The sequence below is a fragment of the Ptychodera flava genome, chromosome 8 (assembly GCF_041260155.1).
Source record: "Ptychodera flava strain L36383 chromosome 8, AS_Pfla_20210202, whole genome shotgun sequence".
Classification (NCBI taxonomy): domain Eukaryota; kingdom Metazoa; phylum Hemichordata; class Enteropneusta; family Ptychoderidae; genus Ptychodera; species Ptychodera flava.
The window spans coordinates 15582089-15598749 of NC_091935.1; the positions used below are offsets into that span (position 1 = coordinate 15582089).

The following is a 16661-nucleotide window of genomic DNA, read 5'->3' on the forward strand; positions in this document are numbered from 1 at the left end:
CACAATAATCGATTTTCAAAACTTTATCACCTAAATTTTTCTGTTTAGACGTAGAAAGATTGTGCTTTAAAAAGGGACCTGGCGCTATCAGATCGTTTAAATACACTAAAAAGTACATTGGAGCCATGAACCCAATCTTTCCTGATGTCCTAATCTCACACCTCCTTGAATCTGTCAGGGATGAACAAATCCTGATAATCGATGAGGTATTGCGAGGTCACGGATTGCCGGTCAACTAGTGAATTTAACATTGTAAAAGTACCTACCTAGTTGGATGTGCATCACCACACGGACGTAATAATCGCACAGGAAGCAAAGCCACTCGATACAGGGTCAGAAGACAAAAGAGCTTAGATTTTGTTTTTCTGCACATATAGTAAAATGGACAGACATTCTAACAAGTGTATATATTATTATTATGATCGTATTTTTTGACGCACATTTTAGAATATATCGTCGCAAGCAGAAATTCTCACTTTGCTTGAAGGAAAAGAGTGAACTCTCTTCATAGTGATAAAAATGAAAAGTATTTGGTCGAAGAAAATTACATCACTGTCGAAGCCAATCGCAACTTAAATTTGTCTAAATGGACCAAGGAAACAACCGATACGAGTATCTGGACCAGATAGGATGGTTTGGAGTGCCAACATCTTCACTGGAAGAGGCGGTAAGGATCGCGATGAGCCTACAAGAATTCACAGTCAACCTTACGTGGCACATGACGTTGTAGAACACACGGTATCCCATTTCTCAGACAACAAGGAAGTGTAGAAAGGTGCGATTTCATTGGCTACGCAAAAAAATTAAAAAAAGCCCTTACCATCTGAATAATGTTTCTGCTTTATGAAATTTGCTTCTCGTCTCACAATGACTATTGGTATTTGAGTTTCATTGACTAGTGTGACTTAGAAATGCGGAAATACTTTTTTGAAAGAGTTGTAAATTATTCTTTACCCAAGATATATCCTCTCTTTTACTCACCAGTCCGCAATGACTACATAACTTGCAGACTTTGCTGCGAGCTCAGTTGTGTATGACACGGACTGTAGTCAATATCAACGCTTGAGGGCGCTTTTTAATACGAAGAAGACTGACCAGTGATCATAGGGTGTAGACGAAAGCCAGACATGAACTTGATATGGCAGACTGTTATACAATGACATTTATTATATTTATCACTACGTCTCTTATAATGTCAATATAAAATAACATGGACATCTGGACATGGAACTAGGAAAGTACTTTATTTTCAAAATATTTATTGTCAATTGCATTGATAATTTCTGAGTAAAACTGTATGTAAATGTTGACAATTATTGTACATCTCATTTGAAGACATATTAAAAAGAAACCTCTTCTGGTGAAAGAGGCTCCTACCACAGTTGATCTTTACATCTTGATTTCTGTAAAATGTTTCCTTTAATACAAATTGATGAACACCATTTATTATCATAAAAGAATTATTCTTGAACATTTTACCATAATTCATGGACTTACAAAATGATATGCAAAATGGTTGTGATTTGATAAACAGGAAAGGACATGATATCTTTACATCATAAAATAAAGTCATTTGTAGGATTAATATTGTGGCACACTCAGACAAAAATAAGACAATGTGCTACTCTGTCTAGCAAAATAATGCCATCCTACTTCAACAGTTACATTTAGTACATGCCTCATATATGAAACATTGCCCACCCTATCTGATTCACTGTCAACTTGTTGATGATGTGGCAGGCCATATAGTCATCATTTGACTGAAAGCAAAAAGGAACTTATATTCAACTTGACAACATTGGGATATCAAAATTTCAGATTGCATATTTTACATAGAAAATGTGTTTTTTATGGAATTATGCATAAAAATTTTAATAATCAATCCAGCCATGGGCCATTAGACGATGAAAATGGTTCTTGTTATGATGGATTTTCATTTGTCATACAAATGAAGCACATGATTGTCATATGAATGTGAACTCAGATATTTGAAGTGAAAACTATGCAAGAGAGACATGTAATATAAACATTATAGCCCAAACAAGGGAATATGCACCCTTGAGGAAAGAGACTATTTGCCCTCCTGATGTCAGAAAAATGGTCACCTGCCCTCAGCCTCAGACACATAGTCCCATGTTTGGGAAAGTATAACATATAGTACTGATCACTGTTATTTGTCATAACACAAAAAATAACAAACATGGCAATTCTTCCACATTTAGGCAAAACAAGGGAATATGCACCCTTGAGGAAAGAGACTATTTGCCCTCCAGATGTCAGAAAAATGGTCACCTGCCCTCTTACACATAGTCCCATGTTTGGGATAATATATATATAGTACTGATCACTGTTATTTATAATAACAAAACATAGGGCCAAAGTCCCTGAAGCTACTATAGACATGGATACAAAATTAAGTATTTCCTTACTGTATGAAATTATCTCACTAAGGTCATCCTACGGACAAGTAAACTAAATATTAAAGCTGTCTGACCAGCGGTTTTGAAAGAACAAGCAACTCAACAGTTGACAGAGCTCTGTTGAGTTATGTAGAGAATAACCTTTTGTGACACATGTATTGATGAAGAAGGTGGATATCTTTGATTAACATTGTGAGTTCTGTTTAATAAGTTGAGACTGTACATACTCAGAGAAAGCACACTGAAGAGACAAAGGTTTGAAACTTAAGAAGTTCAAGGTCATCAAAAGCATTATAAGGAATCATGTTACACTTTCATTGCACTCTTTACACAGATTGCATAATTGCTATAAATAGCACATGAGGAATCTTTATACAGCCCAGCTTTACCATAAAAACCCTATCACTTTGACCACTCTTTTAATTGACCACTCTATTTTTTTCCTCAAAAAGTAATTTATTTTATCCTTGCCAAGTCAACCATAAATGGAAATTAGAACTTTCTCTATCTCTATCTCTATCTCTATTGACTATTTTGAGCAATTTCATTTAGATAACATACAGGGCACAATAAATGACGGTTCAGAATATGTCAAAGTTGGGATTCAGGAAAGTTGCCTTTACATGTTTTAATCCTCCAAGATGGTAAGCATTTCACTATGAACTGTCAAAAAAAAGTGAACTTTCTGATAATTCCACACTAAAATTATTTTGGCTTTGATGATTTCCTAATTAATTCAATTATTTAAAATCATATTAATTATTTTTTTCTGGGTGAATTGATAGGGTTTATACAGTACAAGAATTACATACAATGTAAGTCAAACTTTGACTAAAAATGACAAAAAAATTCCTTATAAAAATTTGCATATTTCATCATAATTTGAACAAATCTAAGTTGGGTTATCCCTAGGGACCTGTATACCAAATAACAAAGCTGTCTGACCAGCGGTTATGAAGAAGAAGATTTTTTACCAAAAACACCTTTTTTGGCATTAATCTGCCTATTTTCAACAATATCAAAAAATTAAAAAAAATAGTTTCTCAAAATCATATTTTCATCTACACAACAAATATCAAATCAGTAGGTACTGCGGTTCTCAAGATATTTGAGTGGACGGACGCCTCACAAACGGACATACATACATACATACATACATACATACATACATACATACATACATACATACAGACTGACGACGGACGCCGGACAAATACCCATCCCAATAGCTTCTATAGACTATAGTTTATAATAACAAAAAAAATGACAAACATGGCAATTCTTCCACATTTTTCCATATGACATGCAATGGGAGATGCATATCTCAGTTAAGTTTTAGCCAACGGGTTTAAGAACGATTGCATATCACTACCAATCTGTGTGCTGTCTGCACTGATTTGGAGGCTGGAAATGCAACGTGACTTTTCCCAGAATTTTCTGGGTGCAGAGGAAACAGTAATTGTTGTTGCAGCACCAACACTTGATGTGGTTGTTGTTTTTCTCTTTCAGGTTTTTCTGATGACAGACTGGACACAGCTTGACGTCTTTCTTTCTTTCAGGATTCTCACTCAGGATGTCTCTTATTCTGATGGCATCCTGTCAGTAAGTGGAAAAAACTACATTAACGATGCAACTGTTTCATCATAAAGTGTTGTTCAATCTATTGTTTTATTTTACTGTATTATTGGACCTACACAATGGGAAATGGAGTTATTGGACCAGTAGATAGGACTATGGGGTTACTGGACTTACACAGTGGGAAATGGAGGTTATTGTACCTGTCAGGTGCAATATGCGGTTATTAGACCTACACAATGGGAAATGGGATTTATGGGTTTGGAGGGCCCTGGGGAAGATAAGCATCTTTACTGAAGCTTACCAGGCTACCCTCGTTAAACAAGGTTTAATAAAATAATAAAATTTATTGGACCTGTACAGTGGACTATGGCTTTATTGGACCTTGGCAAATTGGGAAATAGGGGTTATTAGACCTGTAGATGGGATTATGGGGTTATAAGCAATGGGAAATGGGGTTATTGGACCTGTATAATGGGAAATGGGGTGAGAAGGTAACCACATCATCACAAATTGATACAAGCAATGTATACACTGCAAATGATGTAATCAGCACCATAATCAAAGTTTAAAATTTTGCTAACACTTTGTTGAACTTGCTAATTATCGCTCATTTCTAAACCACTGAAGTTCAAAGTGGCGAGAAAGAAGAAAACCAAATCATGGGCATCTTGTTTTGTTTGCTATTTTCAAAACTGATGTTCAAAGCTCTTGCAGTGAAATATTGGGTTTTTAAAAGATTTCTAAGTTATATATTGGGTTTTTAAAAGATTTACTAAGTTATAATGATCTCTCATTTGGCTGCATTCAAATAGTACCGGTACTGGTAATAAACTACCCATGGCTACTGGAAACTTCAAACTGACATTTCTGTTAAAATCAAGACAGTCTCAAGTCAAATGTTTAATTCACAAAATCACTTACTTTGTCTGAATCTCATTCAATAGACCTTAGCTGAGAATGTAGAATTATTAAATGTCTGACACATATTTGTCCCTTTGGTAGATTTTTACATGAGTGACATTTTTGTGACATCTGTATCAATATTTGATGGCATATTCTCCTTCTCTGTGTAATTTTTAGCAAGAATTCTTGACAAAAGTATGAGAAAGTAGCGGAACTGTATAGCTTTGGATGTCATGCTATGAGCACATAGGTACAAATACTATACTCTACGTTACAGCCTCTGAGATGCTACCTTGGAGACCTACCTCAGGAGTGCCTCTCTGTGGTTGCATTGGTGGAACATATCCATAATGGATGGCTCTCATATCAAAGCTCTGACAGTTTCTGTGGCTGAAATGTCCGTAGTCGGTGATTTTCGCGTGGCATTCCCAGCAAAAATTGATTCCACACTTAGTACAGGTCATGAAATTGCAGCTGTGAAGAAATAAAAAAAGTCTGGTACTGTTTTTGAGTTCAGAGACTGATTCTTGAATTGTGCGTTACGCTTACAGATTTCACTTGTTACTGTGACTTTATAATTTTACTGCTTTAGATGCTGGCATTTCCTGAAGTATCATCAGGGGCTTAAATCTATAAACCACCCGGTAGCTGTGGAAGTCATTTTCTATTACTTTGTCTATTTTTCATTCTCTTATATATACAGATGTATTTCTGCTCAGATTAGCAAATTCACTGTGTTGACTCTGAAAGAAAAAAAAAATATCATTAAAAGTGAGAATAGTAACCACATCAATAAAAACATATATTCATATCTATATAAATTTCTCTATAGGAGATGATAAAGTTATCTGAATCTCAATCTATATCCAAATACATGTATAATTTAATAGTCATACAATGTAGAGGTTCAAACAGACATCTGGTCAAGTCAGTATAACTACTAAATACTTCTGCTACTTCATTATTTTCCCATACAAACTACACTGCATGTGAACCTGAACTTGGTCCAAAACCTCAAAGTCACAGTAAGCATTTACTTGGATGACGTCTATGATAACTTACCCTGATGACTTCTGAATTCTCACTGAGCATCCTGGACATGCTGTGGTTGTTTCCTTGACAGCTTTCTTGGACTGTCCTCTTCCTTTAAATGCTGCTTCAATTTCTCAGCAATTATCCTTGCTTTCTCGTTTTGATCTGTCTGTCTCTGCTCAAGCTCTTCCAGCTTGTCCTCAATGGTCTTACACATTCTACCCTAAAATGTTTGAGACAATCCATTGTGCCTATTACTATTTTCATTGTCACATTGGTGCTTTACATGAAATTCCAATCAAATATTTTTCAGTGAAAATTTGATTTCCGGAACTATTCAAACATTTAGCAATCTAAAGATGATCTATTTCCCAAACATTGGCAAACTTGCCGTCCACTTCAGTGAAACAAATTTGATGACTATATACATGAAGCAGACACATCAGCATACAAGAAGTTGGGGATTAAGCATGAGCTTGGTATCCTGTGGACCAACATGAAATTTCAGGTATTTTTCCTGAAAAAATGGAGGGACTGGACATTTTCAAAATGGATGGCTCGATCACTGCACTGAAAGTTGTATTCATGTTACATATCATGTACTGATCAACTGAAAACTGTACCCTGTTACTAATTGCCTGGCACTACCTTGTCAAAACTTAAACAGATTACAATTAACAGTTTCTGATTCCTTTGTGCATAGTCATGTTGGAAATATCAAAATATGAAATAAGGCATTCTGTGACTGGCAACCACATGCCCCTAATAGGTTTGGATGCTTTTAATGCTTTGTGCAGACATTCATATATGGAGATTCACAGTGCACATGTCTTTGTAAATAGGATGCCTGCAATTGACAATTACTGCTTGGTAAATTCAATATTTGAATTATTGCTATAGGGGTCTGTAATGATTGATTGACCAAACTTATTTTGGTTAAAACACTGAATTTTGGGGGGAAAATGAGAAATCGTGGAAAGAAGTTGCACTTTACCTGATGCCATGCTTCTTTGCAATCAGTGCAGTATGAATAGAAACATAAAGTGCAGTGAGCCAACTTGGAGGAGTCTAGCTCTTTAATAACAGCCATGTTACAACGAGGGCAGTAGTCAATATCCTCCATTGTGTCAAGTGTTTTCTGTATAAAAAACATACAGATATAAAACAACGTGTAAACTTTATATGTCGATCAGGAAGGAAGAATTCAGAACAGACTTCATGAAACAATCTGAAGGAATATTATTACATATTAAGTATTGCGTGACCGGTTCCTCAACCAGCATATGATGTTTACACTTTCTGTTTAAGTGTGCTTAGCTTTCACTTTGTTTGGAAAGTTGTCAGATGATGTGCACATTTTAACACTTGTGTTTGCAAATTGAGAAAGCAATGATACCTTTCTATCCTTGAACATGATGTTTGAAGTATGTTAATTTTGTTTATCTTAGCATCTAAACGTTCTTGCAGGCACAGAACCGGTGAGATACGATTTTTATAGTCTTTATTTGTCAGGGACTTCCACACTCCAAAATATCTAATTAAACTGATGAAAGCTGACAAACATTAAAGAATGGCCTATTACTGGTACTATGTTTAGAAATGAATACACAGGGCTCAAAGAGGTCACTTTTCCCACAATGACAAAAATCTGAAGCTATCGCTAAACTTTCACAACTGTTCTGTAGAGAGTCACAGACATTTTAGTGAAGGTGATAATGTATTTTATGGAAGGAGCAGCTTTTGCCTACTCAATGCAATTCAAAATTATTGCCAGAAATCATGCGGTTGTGCAAACAAATTGTACAGTGGCAGATATAAGACAGATACTCTCTTTTAAAAGAACAGTATCAAATCAATGTAATTATACACAACACTCAAATAGGGCATCCCTTACATCTATCCAGGATCTCTCTGTGCAAAGGTCATTCCCTTTTGAAGTGCACAACTTTTGAAAAGCATATGAATAACATAAACTTTTAAGGATATTTTACAGTTTCATAATAAGCCAGCATCACTGAGAAGCTATATGTCAATTTGGAAGCTACCAGAGAAAGAGATGTTTTCACCATAAATACAAATCCAGGTCCCAAAAACTTGCATTCATAAATTTCATCACAATCTGTGATGAAATTTGTGAATGCATGATTATATCTGTAGAAACTTGAAAAATATACCCCAGGAACTAACAAACAAAATTTGAAAGCTACAATATTCAGTTTCAGAAAAGAAGGTTTTGAAGAAAATTGAGCCAAAATGAGAAAAAAATGGCCTAAAAACAAACAGTTACCTATTTCATCAAATATATGGACAAATCTGATTTAAGTCATCCCTGGGGCCCTACATTCCCATATGAACAAACAATTTAGACTCATGGTTTTCAAGAAGAAGCTTTGAGTACAAAAAGTTGATGGATGACAAACAACAATTTGCGGATGACAATTAACAGACAACAAACTATTGGATAAGACTGAGGGTATCCACTTCATATTAACATGTAGATGAAATATCAAAATATTAAAAGAAGTACCATATCAAGGTCCTATTCTGTCCATAGCGTCAAACCATGGATGGCTTCTCAGCTTGTTTGATTGCAACAGACAAATACAAACTCTTACCTGCAACATAAGAGTTTCCCATCGTTGATATTGATCTGTGGTAAGCAGTTCCTTCACCAGGGCTGGAGGTACGGGATTCTTACAGTCAATGTCAGGGCATCTGGTTGTGGTGATCAAAATGTAATAAAATAAAGAAAGAAGTATAGGTACGTTTATGAACTTCTGTGTCCATCAATCCATTGCTTCTGTTTCAATCTGAAAGTCTGTGGTTCTGTACTTTAAAGTCCTTTGTGTGAACAGTTATGAGTATTAGAGATTGACAGGTTCTACCGTTAAAATCAATGTTCTTTTTCTTGAGACAGCTAAATGTAGGTTGTGCAAGGAGTTCCCCTCAGCAATGGATCTTGAATCTACATGGAGAAAAACTTCTTTGCTTAAATACTTCATGACTTTATGATAAAACACACTAAAAATAATTTACAAAGGTTATTGTTATGTTTTTTCTAGGGATGCTTCACCTGGCAATCTACTGTCAGATCATTTAGGAAATCTGAATAGATGATGAGAGAATCTTACAGAAGAAGCTGCACAGTTCCATCCGAGACGTGAGTGTCACAGTAAGATGCCAAGCAGTCATGACAGAAGTGATGTAGACAGTTGTTGAGCAGGTAGAATTCTTTGCCAGGTCTGTTATCAAAGCATACACCACAGTCATGGTTCTCCTTCTGAAATTTCTCCATTTCATATGTACGATTGTGACTGTCAAGTTAACAATATCAAAGAAATTCTCATCAAAGGTAAGCTATAGTGCAGTATGTTGGTACTGGTGCTATTGTTGCCTATAATGAAACAGAGTGGAGCCCTGTCCACAATCAAGCATACATTAAAAGGATAATTGTGTGCTGACTGGTTTGTTTATTTCACAAAACATGACAGAAATGCGATATTTGGTACAACTCTCTATAATGCAAAATGACAACATTACAATTACAAATTCATAAATTATTTTTCTGAAGTTGTTAGAGAACTTAGCTTGTACATTTCATATATTTTTGGTGTGTTGTCATGACTTTATATTTATGAACAATTTACTAAGATATTTTGTCACACTTGCTTTTTGCTTAGAGGTATGAACACAAACTGACTAGTTCAGCATACCTTAGTATTTCCATGATTCCCTGCTGTAGATCACAGCATACAGGTAAAGCCCTGGGATCAATGGGACCCAGTATTTCAACATCTTTCTCCATGTATGGAGTCAAAACTACAGCTTTGTCCAAACCTAGAAAGCTGATAACAACACAATGCCAGTTGTGTAAACTTCTACAGAATATGATTACAGCAGATGAACTTATTCATATTATTCAAACATCCTGCATTTTTAGCCTCTTGCACAGATGACTCAATAAAAGTTAACAAAAACTATTGTGAACACTTATCAAAATTTATATACTGCAATAGGGGATTTCTGTTTATATGAAAACACCCTGCGATCCTATCAATTTTTTGACACGCTGCAATTCCAATGGAGCCTGGGCTTTACACCAAAGTTGACCGAACATAGGCAACTGAATTGGACCTCTGCTTTTTTACCTGGTTGTACATGTCACTGGTTTTCGTTTTCCATGTGAATTTCACTTTGAAACTACACTATTCAGTGTAGAAAAAAAATTTTATTCAGAAAGAAGTGAGGATTTACCATCATTACCAGTTGAGTATGACACTGGAGACTACTGTTAAGCACATACAGTCTATTACTCTCACTACTAAAGTTTGTCTTGTTCAAAAGTTCTTTTGCACCTCAGCATTTCATTCTGCAGCCAGTCTACCCATGTGAACACGATAGGCTGTTGTGGCATCTCACCCCACATGGCATCAAGTCGTCTACAGAGGGCGCTCAGTTGCCCACCATCCAACCAATAGCAGCTCAGAGTGAATATAGGAGGCACGCTCTCTGGATAGTTGGCTGGGAAACTTACATTCATTTGGAGGGGAGCAAGGTCGGATACAGTGAATGTTGAGTGCCATCTCCGTCCTGATAGAACGAAAGTGATCAAAAATTGTACTTGAATCAAGCATTTCATATGCACGGCAATGTTGAAATTCTTTACATAGTATATATATGGTAAATAATTATTGGACACATATATAACAATAATAGTGGAAATTCAGCAATCTGGATATATGAGGATATTGAATCTTTGTCACACATTCAAGGAAAACTCTACTACAGTATTGTTCATTGATGAACTTTGAACCCTGACCTTTTGGTAACCCAGAAAGTCACCTGAAGATTTACCATTGGACAGGGAAAAGGTTAAGGGTCACTGTAATTACCAGAGATAGATCTGGAGAGGTTTGGTCTGGCATTCTTGTTGTTAGGAGAAAGCACATCAGTTTGTGCTAAGTCTGTCTCTATGGGCAACCAAGCTTCAACCTCCATCTTCTCACCTGGGAGTTGTACTGGAATAATGATCTAAACATTGGAAAACAGAAATTCAAGAAGATTCAGTGGTTATTGAGTGCAGTTACAGTCGGAATAGATGTGGTTAAGTAGCGTACAATGGAATACTTCATAAGGCCATAGGGTATATATTCTAAACATGTCTGCTGGACATCACAGTCTTCCACAACTGTGGTCTACAGTGTTCTCATTCAATTGGACAAAAAAAAAAACACTGACGTACTCACTTATTTTCACAAAAAATCTCAACAAAGAAAAGAAAGACAACAAAGGGCTCCTGACTTTTCACACTCAAAGTTCACATTCTGTATCTCAGTCTTTCCACAAGATTTGATTTTATTAAAGATAGAATTAGTTGGCTGACATGGAACACTTCATCCATATCTCTGAATGATGCAGATTATATGATTTTGTAGAATCTATAAATTTCTTCTGGCGATATAACATGGCTTAGGGAGCCGTCATTTTTTACGGCCTGGGGGGGGGGGGGTCGGAGGAATTGCTTTTGAAACTCCAAAATTTCGAGTAACCCCCCTGCCAACCATGACGTGTTTGAGTAACCCCCCTCTCTGCTACAGAAAATTTGAGTGACCCCCCCTCCCCCCAAAAATTGGGAAAGTTAAATATCTATCGGAATCTATACAGTAAAATGGTTTGCTGCTGCGACAGGCCTGTACAGACCCTGATTAAACCCTGTGGTATAGGTCTTTGTCGGAAGGAGGTTCCAATTGCTGTAGCAGGGGCTGATGTACAGGTCTGTATCCAGTGCTCTGGTGACATGCAGTTATTCTGTAGTATTTTTTTTCAAGAGGGGGAAGATGTGGTGCGAAAGCACCACAAGAGACCGCATAAGCGGTCATGGGGGGGAGGTCAGGAGGGGGTGTCCCCCTCCTGCCATTGGAGCTTTTGAAAAATAGAGTTAAAATGGTGTTATTTGGTGGCACTTGGGGAGTATTTTTTTCGTATAAAAAACTCAAACGAAAATAAATCTGAGACAGTATTCAAAAACTTATATTTCAGTTCACTGATTTCAACTATATTTTTTGAAACCGAAAAAAATACGACAGACATACATTTATTCACATTTATTATTTATTATTATTTTCCTGCAATAAAAGATGGGTTTGTTGTCAAGGCATTCAACTGGTTTTAAACTTTATAGCATCAGAATAAGCTTGCTTTACACATTTTCCCCTATCGGTAACCTATACAATGTAGAATATAGAAAGCAGACGTTTCTCATTAATGATCAGGCAAGTATATCAATCTTTAATCAGGAAATACTGAAAAATGTACTCAATACTAGCCTCCAACATAAGGCTTGCCACGTTGAATAGCTGATCATTCTCGTCTGAAGATCACAATAACGTGAAACACATAGTGTAATGAGATTTTAGTTTCTACTTGAAACCACCTGTATTATGATTTATATATATATATTACGTGTGTGTGTGTGTGTACACACAAATACCGGGTATGAATATACATATCTTTACTATTATTGTTGTATTAATTCGTAACTCCACTAAATGCTTCAATACATGTCAACAAAATTGAGTAGCCCCCCTTTTCTTGTTCTCCACTTTTGAGCAACCCCCCCTTGTAGCTTTCGATTTTTTGAGTGACCCCCCTCAGATTCCTCCGACCCCCCCCAGGCCATAAATAATGACGGCTCCCTTATTTCTGTTTAAATTACCAGGGAGTACATGGGCTATTGTCCATCATCATTTGTACATGTATTAACTGGGGATAAGCAGAAACATACAGTCACTTGTATCTGGAGACAATTGTCCACATTCCCCACTCTATTATTCCACAGAGACACCTGGCCTGCAGGGCAGCATTTTACAAGTGGTATAGCCACAAACTGATGACATCAAATCGCCATACACAAAACACAGTCGCCTTGTAATTATGGCACTGTGTATTGTGTTACGGCGATTGACATCATCAGTTTGTGGCTATACCACTTGTAAAATGGTTGCCCCTGGGCCAGAAAGATAAAGTGTCCACATTGAAGACCACAAGTCTGTGCCCTTGATAATTTTATTATGTAACACTGCTTCCCATAAAATTCACCAGGCATACATCAGAGATTTCAAACTGGCTTATTGTAGTGTATGGTGTTTAATGGAGAAGGTTGATGTGATTGCATGTGCAGTTACTTGCCTGGAATGCAAATCTGCTTTCTGCTTCATCAGTGCTAGCACAATCAAAAGTGTTATTTTGTCTTCAAATATTGCTTGAAGAGCCGTCCTTAAGAAATGATGGATAACAAAACAAAAGGAAAAAGTTAATTGCAGAATGTACACTCAGTGTGACAGAATTCGGACAGGGTAGTAAATTTCGCCTAAAGTCGTTTCGTAAATGACCAGCAATACGAAATCTTATTACCATACCTTTCGAAACTTTATTGTGGTTATCCTCAAACTCAGTTGATACGACGGGAGTGATATTTCGGGGTCAAAGTTGCCAAAGTTTTGACCCCATGTCGATGGCGTAGTAATCGGACTGCAATCCCAGAAATCGGACGTCGTGTTTGGAATGTGATTAGGAGCTAAGTATTGATAATTTGAAACTTCAAACCACCAATTTTTAATTTCGATGTGTTTAGTAAACTGTATATAAGAATATTTCATGATAATTAGTTATGTTTAATCCATGGACGACTCAACTATATTTCGACGTGTATAGCGCTGATATCGGACACGGGCTGCCTCTGTGTGTGTTGCTTTCGGCACCTTGTATCGTACGGTGTGGCTAACTTCGCTAAGTTTGTTCAGTGAGTATTACTTATAATTGTTTCCATTGCATATTTGTTTGTATTAGAATCGCACAGGCATTATTTAATACAAATAGCGAGTATATTTCATCGTACGACATTATTTACCTGTCAAGTTTTACGCGGTAAGTCACTTACTACGTTTACACAATTATGCTAAATATTGTCTGTCCGAAAACTTGTACACTTCATACGTTCATTAAATGTATCTTTTTTCTCGAAACAACTGCGCAGTTTTCGTTAAAACTACATGCAATCGTAGCGAACAATGGAAAGAATATTTTCAAAATCATTATTCTCCCCCACATTCGAAATTCAATGCTAAATAAGGACTTTATTCAAAATTTCAGTTACTGTGACCTGACGGCAATATGTTGACAGTATCACTGACGCGGTGTCAGACGACAATTTGTGACCGCCGCTCGTAGCGAACTCAATAGCTTCTACCAAAAAAAATATCGAAAACGGGACAACAGTGTCACCTGACTTAATATGACGTCACATGACCTGTAAAACGCTATCGATACGGAGCGAAGTGAGTGTAACTAACAGCATGTCACTAAATGTCCGAAAACTGAGGTCGTCCGAAAACTGTCACACTGAGTGTACAGTTGACTGTCACTTTGTGGAGAAAGAGTATACATGACATCTTGACTTTGATTTTTAACTGGGTCAAAACATCCCTGAGAAGCCAAACTTTGTATTTCAAAACTGTATAGTGTATGACAGATGAAAAAACAATGTTTCAACCATTTATGAAAATACTAGTCTCAGAAATTTCCATTTGCAAATTTCATCGCATCTCGCTATATCGCAAATATCCAAACTTTCATACATCTTGACATGGTTGGATCTACTTGACATCTGCAAGGCCTACTCCAAGGCCAACTTGTGATGTTTATGTGTGTGTATTTACTGGTACTTTCCACATGTCAGTTTACCGTTATGCCAGTGATCTCCAATGGATATGAATATTTAAATTTTCTCCCTTGTATTGGTAAACAAGTTGCCAAGAGACCTTGGCAAGAGAAGATGACACACCTACTCTCGTGCTTTACTCCCCCCCCCAAAAAAAATAGTATATATGATTGCTTTATATCAATATTTGATACACTTTATTGCTCAACAACACACTCAGAGAGAACTCAAAGTGCCAACTTCAACAAACACTGGATGAAGCTGCTGCTGGGGAAGGATCTATAGTACAAGAGATTTCACAAGAGGTAGTTTATCTTTCCGAGTGAAGGTATACTCTTTCATTCAAATCAAGTAAAGCCAGGATTATCGTACTCCCGAGTGTCTTGTCAACTTGTTGGCAGCGCACCCACTGCCCGCTCGACTTGCTACGATCCCGTAGCCCATAATCACTTCCGCATTGTGTTGTGTTGAGGAGCCGTAGGAAATTTTAGGTCAGAATTTCTGTCGATGAAGGCATGGAGGGGGATACATGAGCGTAGGCGGACATGGGGGGGGGGGGGAGATCGACCAGACGATCGATCGATCGAGCAGACTACCAAGCGTAGTGCCGTACCCGTGGGCATGGACAAAAAAATCTCAGTACCTCATCTTGTTGATCTTGAAAATTTACTTCGGAAATCTCCTCCTCGTTTATGTGATCATATTCCGAACCGCCTTCTGCCATGTTTGAACGATAATTATCGTTAACTGTACGCAAACACACTGTTAGGCATGATGAAACAACACTGACACTTCATATCTGTGGTGTTCGGTGGGTTTTTATGTGTTCGGTACGCGGTAAGACCTACTACCAGTCCGGGTCAGCTCCAAAATTGGAGACGCATATACCATAATATTTACCCCCTCTCATTAGCCAATCAGCGGCCAGCGCGCCATCAGTAAAATTCCTGGCAACCTCCACATGCGTCCTTCGTTACGTACGCCATACTGTGTCGAACTCCCGCGCCGTATTCTGTCATAATGTCGAACAGTTGTGTGGCCACTCTGTCAAAACACAATTTCAAAATCGCGTACCAGTTTTATTCTGGCTAAGACAACCAAACCCCATATTCGCTGTGATTCCTAGACTCTGGCTTGAAGTCCTGCGAAATATAAATCGTGTACCTACACAGATCGTTCAGAATACCCCATTCGTATCGGAGATGGCAGTGATACAAATTCTACCGTATGGGGAACAGTTGTGTGGCCACTCTGTCACACATTTTCAAAATCGCGTACCATTTTTAGTCTGCGTTTGACAACTACAAAACAGGTATCGTTTTAAAGCTCTGACATTGCTCTTCTTTCTTGCAAAATGTTATACTCGTACCTACACAAATAACCTTTATAACAGTATTTCTAATAGAGATGACGAACATCCACAAAATGATTCTCGGTACTTGAGCGAAATCGATAAGCTGGGGGTAGAAATGAATCGTCAATATTTCGAATATTTGTTCACTAATCGGACTCCTTGTTGGACATGACCTTCTGCAGAACATGTGGATTATGTTGACTGTCGAAATTCGTCGAAATTCACAAGACAGGGGCTTAATAAGCGGCCCAAAACTGCCGATCACACTTGGTGGGTAATTTGTGACCCAGCGTGACCTGTACTTTATTAATGATGTAATCTGGTCGATGATTGGCTGAATGCCGGAATACATTATCATAATGAGTCTCCAATTTTGGAGCTGACTACTACCAGCTCAGAAAAAGTTGCCTTTTCCTTAATTAGGCTCGTTCGAAAGAAGATTGTTGATTATTCCGTTGTTTATGACAATAAATCGTGCACTTATTGCAGTTGCAAATTGTAATTTGATGATACTATTATATAAACAATTTGGGAAAGTCTACTTTACACAGAAGATCTTTCTATGTGGCCATACAGATCTCTGCAAGCACTTCTGTAGCGAACGAGGATAATTGGTGGCCCTAGCAGGGGTGGCCATTTGATATTGCGGGGGGGG

At 37.3% G+C, this 16661-nt stretch overlaps 1 protein-coding gene across 1 annotated transcript; it reads right to left on the reverse strand.

Moving 5' to 3' along the window:
* Positions 1-1225: 1225 nt before the first annotated feature.
* Positions 1226-15516, reverse strand: LOC139138613 (E3 ubiquitin-protein ligase RNF14-like). Its single transcript, XM_070707052.1, has 11 exons — positions 15294-15516; positions 13122-13208; positions 10826-10964; positions 10289-10523; positions 9647-9778; positions 9065-9247; positions 8549-8648; positions 6928-7071; positions 5964-6156; positions 5207-5375; positions 1226-4016 (listed from the first exon to the last, which is right to left on the reverse strand). The coding sequence occupies exons 3-9, from the start codon at positions 10929-10931 to the stop codon at positions 5983-5985; spliced, it is 1074 nt and encodes a 357-aa protein (XP_070563153.1). The 5' UTR covers positions 10932-10964; positions 13122-13208; positions 15294-15516; the 3' UTR covers positions 1226-4016; positions 5207-5375; positions 5964-5982.
* Between the last annotated feature and the right edge of the window lie 1145 nt (positions 15517-16661).

What these genes read in the sequence shown, in the direction of transcription:
- LOC139138613 (XM_070707052.1), bottom strand. Translation starts at nt 10,931, where the DNA reads ATGGAGGTTGAAGCTTGGTTGCCCATAGAGACAGACTTAGCACAAACT. An exon ending in CCTCTCCAGATCTATCTCTG is followed by an intron (nt 10,524 to 10,825) that starts GTAATTACAGTG and finishes TCGTTCTATCAG; the next exon opens with GACGGAGATGGCACTCAACA. An exon ending in CTGCAGAATGAAATGCTGAG is followed by an intron (nt 9,779 to 10,288) that starts GTGCAAAAGAAC and finishes TGTTGTTATCAG; the next exon opens with CTTTCTAGGTTTGGACAAAG.